Raw genomic sequence first — 7,500 nt, forward strand, 5'->3', positions numbered from 1 at the left:
ATACATTGGTGTTCCTTATATACCGATATATCGCCCAGCCCTACCTAGGAGTATGTGGGTGTGTCTGAAGAGCATGGGGATGTGTGTTTGAGTAGTGTATCCGTGTTTGAGGCGTGTGTGAAGAGCATGTGTGAGAAGGGCATGTGTGGGTGTGTCTGAAGATTGTATGTGCTTGCTTGTGCCTGTCTGCCTGTCTGCCTGCCTGCCTAGGAGGATATGGTTTTGTCTTTGTCTGAAGTATAGAGTGTAGAGTGTGTGTTTGTGTGTGTGTGTGTGTGTGTGTGTGTGTCTGAGGAGTGTGTATGTATTTGAAGAATGTGTGTAGGTGTGTGTGTGGGTGGGTGTGTCTGTTTGAGGAGATTGTGTGTGTTTGAGAAGTTTGTGCGTGAGCATTGTATTCACACATTGTGGGGCTAATCCTGATTTAAGCGCATGGGATCAGCTCGTCTCTAAAAGGATGATGGCCCTTTCACTAATCACCTCTGTATTGGATTGAGTCCCTACCTGCACTGAGACAGGTCAGAGGACGGACAGAGGGGACACTATTAGTTTGGGTGATGGACTTATGGGTGGGGGAATAAAGTAGTCCCTGGTCGTTAAGATGCTGGATCCTCTTACTTCTCTCTCCGCCTCTCTCTTCCCAGCACCCCATCCCAGCAGTGGCCCCCGTGGACGAGGAGGGGTCTGATGGCGAGCCAGACCAGGAGGCGGTGCAGAGGTAAGTAACTCCTGGAGGTGGGGTGGGGTGGGGTGGGGTGGTGCCGAGAACTGGGGCGAATAGAGGGGTGGTGCCGAGAACTGGGGCGAATAAAGGGGTGGGGCTGACAACTGGGGCAAATAGAGGGGTGGGGCAGGTGGGTGGGGCGCTTCTGCTTTGTCTGGGGTTGTTCAGGGGGCATAATGCTGGGTGCTCTGGGCCTCTGGTGGCAGGTGTTTGGTGGGGTGGGAGTGGAAAGTGAGGGTGGGGGGGTTGGGAGTTGGGGGGGGGGGGGGGGGGGGGGTGAGTGTTACAAGGCTGCAGCACTGCTTTCTGCCAGTGGGGGGCTACCGTCGCGGTGGCCCCTCCTCTTCATCTCGCACTGGCTTTCCTCCCATCAGCGCCACAATCAACACCTCTTGTCTCCCAGATCAAACAAAACAAAAACAACCAATCTTTCCCCTCCCCTTACCACCCTTACTCCTCCTTCCGCCCCCTTCCTTCCTCCCTCCCACGCTTTAATAATACAATCTCTCTCATTTCGACTGACAGCTAAATTTTAATTTTCTTCACCTGGCTTCGCTCTTGACCTAAGCTTGCTCATCAAAAACAATGTATATTGGTAATTGCTAAATTATATTATTATGATTAGAGGGGTTTGGCCTCGTTAAATTGGGCCCCCCCCGCCATCATCCTTTGTAGCAGATAGCCCAAAGAGCTGACTGCGTGCTGCTTCCTGTCTCCTCCCCATCCTCCCCCCTCCCTTCCCCTTCCCGTGGCCCAGGTACTTGGCGAACAGCTCCAAGCGGCACACCATGCACGCGCCCATGAGCACGGGCCTCGCCGCCGAGCTGGCCGCCGACCCCCAGAGGCCCCAAGGCTCCCGGCAGTGGGGCTGGGTCCCGGAGCAGCACCCTCGGTGAGGGCCCCTCCACTCCCTCCTTCCCCCCCACAGTTCCCACACACCTCCAACCACGCTGAGCTGACAGCACCCACCCACCCACCCACAGTAGCATCACACAGCCAGAGAGGAGAGGAAGGGGTTGGGGGAGTGGGGAGGGTGGACTACGCATGTCTGAGAGCGTGAGACAGAGTGCGTCTACAGCCAGCGGGGAACACAACGCCTGACACCCAAGGACTGCATGCCACACACACACACACACACACACACACACACACACACACACACACACACACACACACACTTGAAGTGCATTCAAAAAACGTATTTTGTATCAATCTAAATTATTTTTTTCTCCTCATCAGTCTACACTCAATTCCCCATAATGATTAGGCGAAAACAGGATTGTAAAAATGTTTGCAAATTAAAAAAAAAAAAGGAAAAACATTATTATATGGACATAAGTATTCAGACCCTTTACTCATTATTTAGTTGAAGCACCTTTGGCAGTGATTACAGTCCTTGTCACTGCTACTACCATACTACACTGTTACAGTATTGGGCAGGTGATGAGTAGTGCATGGCTTCCTCTAAACATGACACTTAGTATTGTGGCCAAACGGTTTAATCTTGGTTTTATCTGACCAGACCAAGTGCGTTTGTTTGCAACCTCCAAGCGAGATTTCCTGTGTCTTTCACTGAGGAGAGGCTTCCGTCTGGCCACTTGTTCATAAAGCACAGAGTGTTGTAGTGATGGTTGTCCTTCTGGAAGTTTCTTCCATCTTGTCACAGGATTTGGAGCTCAGCTCAAATAACCATCAGATTCTTGGTCTCCTCTCTTACCAAGGCTTCTCCCCGATTGTTCAGTTTGGCCGGGCGGCCAGCTCTAGGAAGCCAAAGATTTAAGGAGGCCACTGTGCTCTATGGATACTTCAATGTAGGAGAAATTGTTTGTAGCCTTCTCCAGATCTGTGCCTCAACACAACCCTGACTTTAAGCTCTGCAGGCAGTCCCTTCAACCTCTTGGCTCATCAGTTATACATTGTCAGCTGTGAGATGTTATATAGGTGTGTGCGTTTCCAAACCATGTCCAATCAATTTAATGGACCACAGGTGGAATCAAGGTGTAGAAACATAGAAATTTCAAGTGTCATAGCAAAGGGTCTGAATACTACACTCAGGACCTCATTTACGTGCATTTGCGAGTGCAGCGTTATCAGCGCTTTGCCGAACAGCATACAACGCACTGTTTGATTCCGCATTTTGCGTAGTATTTATCAAACAAGAACTTGGTTGCGTAATCAGTGTGCCTCTTAAATAGGAATGGGCCTGGTTGTTCCTCCCACCATAGATGATGAGTTAGAATCAGAATTCGAGCTTTTGGTTCACAGCAGACCCGGTCCACCCTAACCCAGGTAATTATAGAAACGCATAAATATTTCTCCCTTTAGCCCTTACACTAAAACGCGTATAAAAACGATGCATTTTAAAACTGCTGCCCTAGGCGGATACATTTGAAAACTGAAGTTTGTGTTGTCAGGGGAAACGGAGATTTTTAAATACACTGACGTTGGTTGCCATGGCACTGGGAGCTTGCGCTCGAGAGGCTATAACGTCGAAATAAACATGGAAAGTGGAATGAATATGCTGCTCTGTCTACAATTTACCTAGTTTAGTTAGTGTACATCAGGTACAAGTACTTTTCCTGAATAGATAAACGTTACTCCTACGCAGAAGGCGAGCGCTGTACTCGGTGTGCTTGAGCGATGTGGGGAAAAGGCGGTTGTCACCCAACATGAAGCGGTGATTCTGGGTAAGACCTGGCCAAACAGCTAGCTGGTGGGAATTTTTTTTATATGCCTATATTAAATGATATATCAAAAAAAAACATTCAAACAAATTTACATTTCTGTTATATTTCCACCTGTATCCCCACCCAAAACCCTGATTTTTGAAAACAAATGAATTGCATCAAATTTCTCGCACGCACCTAGTTTCATTTAACAGCTGATATGTCATGCTAAATAACCTCTTGTTTCGTTACAAATGGAACAGAGCTGGTTTAGACCTGCTGTTACGAGGTGGAGAATTCCCACGCAAATTAGAGACTCTCGTCCGGCAGTCTTAGTAAATACCACAGAATATATAATTTGGCGCACTTTACACATCTCCTCCCATCTTTTTGTGGCGAACACCCATTTTCCCTTTTACCCTCCCATTAATGCCTATGAACAAGACAGGAAGCGCAACTTGCCGCTATCCGCTTAAGCAGCGGGCAATCTGCTATTTCATCCAAGTGTGCTGAGTTTGTAAGTACGGTTAATGTCTTTACCCGCATATTGCGTAGAAATTACGCCTGAAGTGGGCGCACTCATGTCATATATCTGGCCCTCAGTGTGATATTTCAATGTATCCTTTATTTTGCATATCATTTAGAAATTGTTTCCAAAATCCTGTTTTTGGTTTGCTATTATGGGGTTTTGAGTTTAGATTGATGAGGGAAGGAATGAATTTAAACGCTTTTAGCATAAGACTGCAATGTTACAAAATGTAAAAAAAAAAGTGAAGGGGTCTGAATACTTCCTGAATGGACGGTACCTACATCAACACACACATATACACACTCAAGCACAAACACACACCCACAAACCCACTGCATCTGGGATTGTTGCATGCTCCTTGAAGCTCTGAATTGTTTTTCTTTCGCCTCACGCGCAGTGTTTTGGTCTGGCTTACTGTATGTCACACCCTATGCCTGGTGCTGACCCGTGTGCTAAATCAGACAAGGCCCTGATCTGCTGACCCAAGAGTGGCGACAGATTCATTGATAGGGTGGAACCGGGGATAGCCAGCCCATCCCAGCCCAGGCCTGACCTGCATCAAAGCAGGGCAAGGCTGACTGAACTTACGCAAGCCCTTGGTTACCGACACAGCCCACTTGTTTTGTACATAGTGATGGAAATAATCATTTCCTGAAAACAAGATTTCATTTGATGATTTAAAAAAAGAAAAAAAAGAAAGAAAGCGAGAAGGGGGGAAAAAAATCCCCTTCACAGTGATTGTGTTATGTAAGACCATTTTAGGCATGTTCAGAAATAGAATAGATTGCTTTGACCCCTTGGGCCGTATCTTAAGCTGTATGTGACCTTACGCGCAGTCATTTTTAGGATTATGGGGAAAAATAAATCATAGCTCTGGTACAGTTTTTGCTCTTTGACCGTGAGGATGATCATTAGGATGTTATTATCGGCTGCCATATGCCAGTGTGGTCCACTGTTATGGTCAGATGGCGTTTCCTTTTTTAGCCATGCATGTCCTGAAGAGTGGGCCTACCACTGGATGGTATGAATGGGCATTAGAGGAATTGAGAAACGGCGAAATTCCGTTTGACCCGCTCGGCTTAGCTTGTACGTACTCAGAGGCTGGAAAGGGACAGTGGCTCTCTCTCTCTCTCTCTCTCACTCACTCTTTCTCTCTCTCTCTCTCTCTCTGGAGCAGTCACTTAAGGCCTCTGCTCTCTCTTGTTGTTGACTGCCATGGTATGGTACCGTTATTGACGCTTTTGCTGATATTTGGAGATATTTGCAGCCTTTCTATCAAAGGATAAAAAAAGAGAAGGGAAAGAATAAACATCTCTTAGATTAAAATAAAATCTCATCTAAGAAAAAAAAAAAAGATTTGCAATTCCAATATATTAGAAAAATGCTCAACCAATCTGAGCATTTCTAAACCAGTCAGAAACTAGTAGTTTTTGTGTTTATGGTACAGTGTCAGATGGTACAAAAAGCATTTGATGCAAGGTCTCATTACCACAGACTTCTGGTCATGTGGGTGCTTGATGGGAAACTGTTTTTAAATCTAATTGCGATAATCTCATAGAAAAACACAAGTCCAGTCTCCCCAGTGCTTCCTTACAAAATCCAGAATTACAGCTACAACCTCCCCACTGTAAACAATGGCCTCCCACTCCAGTCGCTTGAAATAATATGACCAACATATTGGACTCTGACGGTTGGTCTGGCACGTGTAGTGAAGGGGTAGCCAGGTGGCTCTCATGGGCTAAACACACATCTGATGGTTTGGGCTGATGGTCTGGGATTGATGGATATTCAGCCACAATCCCAGCTTGTTCTCAGCACTCCCAGAATAGCACTAAGTGGACTAATAACCTGTAAAGGCCAGTGTTAATGAGATTACCTGTGTGTGTGTGTGTGTCTGTGTGTCTGTGTCTGTGTGTCTGTGTCTGTGTCTGTGTGTGTCATGCTGACTTATGTTTGTGTGTGGTTTGAGTGACCATTAGGGTTGCAAAGTGGTGGAAAATTGCTGGTAAATTTCCGGAAACTTTGCATGGGAAGTTAAGCTCTGGAATTTTGGAAATTTTGACAATTTGTTTTTGCAAAAGTTAACCTATAACAGGGAACTTAAATGTAGTTGAAAAAAAGACAAGGCAAGCCTTGCTCAGCTGGACCCTGGATGCAGCTAATTGGGAATATTGTTTGCCAGAAACGTAAACATATGACTTTCTGTTGTATTTGAACGTCTTTGTCATTACCTAGCATATTGATTAATTGTTACACTACTTGTTATTTGTATAAAGTAGGCTCTTTTGACAGCAGTGAGAGTAGGATGTATGTATGTCCACTCAAAAGTATACAATCACCTCAATTACTCGCGGCTGTTGGGGTCCATCAAAAAAGCGCGAGTTGGGCGACTTATCGAAAAATAAAAGTAATGACTGCAAAATAAAGGCTGAGCAATAAAAACTAGCTTTTCTGAATCAAATTGACAGAATTAATGGATTCCTGTTTTATTTTTCTCTCAACCTGACATGATCAAATGCGTCAAATGAAAGTCCGAAGTCCTCTTGTCCGAAAAAGCACGCTGTATCCATTATCCATTGACAACGTAAACAGGTGACTAGTCCTTGTCTGTAGTTTATAGTCCACAGGAAAAAAATTGTCTAGCTGGCAAGTGGCTAACGTTAGCAAAAGTTTCCAACTTGAATATTCCCGGAATTTTGCAAACCTAGTGACCTTGTGAGTCTATATTTGTAAGTGTGTGTCTGCCTGAATGTGTTTGTCTATGTGGTTCTGTGTGGTTGTGTGTGGTTGTGTGTGGTTGTGTGTGTGTGTGTGTGTTTGTGTGTGTGTCCATGTGTTGACGGTATTCCTCTTCCTCCAGGACCTCTTATAAGGACAGTAACACCCTGCACCTTCCCATGGAGCGCTTCTCTCCAGTGAGGCGCTTCTCAGACGGGGCCGCCACCATCCAGGCCATCAAAGCCCACCTGGAGAACAACACCCTCATCCGACAGCTCAAACAGGTACACACACACACACACACACAAACAAACACACACTCAAAAAGGTACACCACACACACACACACTCAAAGCACACACAACCTTATCTGACAGTTTAAACAGTCAGTGCTCTTCCTCCACAAACATACATACAAACATACTGCGTCTAGATCCCCCACTCGTGACTCTGTCAGTACCTTCACATGATGGCATAAACCCGATTTCGGCTAAAGCCCGGCTTCTCTATCCATGGGGGGTTAACTGCCTTATCTCACGGTACATGGCAGTGACAAATCTTGGTCGCGTCAGTTCAAATCAAATGTGGAGTGTTTACAAGCGGGCATCTGCTACCATTGATTATACAGTAAATAAGTTGTGAAATGAAACTAATACACGTCACAGTTAAAGTTGTATTAGTATTGATTGATTCACATCGATATGAATTGATTACATGACTAACAAGTGGTGGAAAAGTAATATGAAAATATTGTGAATTAGCGCGTTCTGTCCAAAACAGTCACGTCAACGTTTTTCTAATGTCAAAACTTTCGTTTCAGTATTTCAAAGTGAATGAGATGTAGGAGCACAAGAACAGTGAGC

General features: G+C 45.5%; 1 protein-coding gene across 1 annotated transcript in view; it reads left to right on the forward strand.

The window, feature by feature from the left end:
* The window catches only part of sik3 (SIK family kinase 3), a 40,368-nt gene that overhangs the window by 23,682 nt on the left and 9,186 nt on the right, over positions 1-7,500 (forward strand). Inside the window, exons 14-16 of the mRNA XM_080844210.1 lie at positions 645-718; positions 1,482-1,616; positions 6,780-6,921. Coding sequence (XP_080700336.1) covers positions 645-718; positions 1,482-1,616; positions 6,780-6,921 — 351 coding nt within the window. The remainder of the gene's footprint in view (positions 1-644; positions 719-1,481; positions 1,617-6,779; positions 6,922-7,500) is intronic.

The sequence above is a fragment of the Sprattus sprattus genome (assembly GCF_963457725.1).
Source record: "Sprattus sprattus genome assembly, chromosome: 9".
Classification (NCBI taxonomy): domain Eukaryota; kingdom Metazoa; phylum Chordata; class Actinopteri; order Clupeiformes; family Clupeidae; genus Sprattus; species Sprattus sprattus.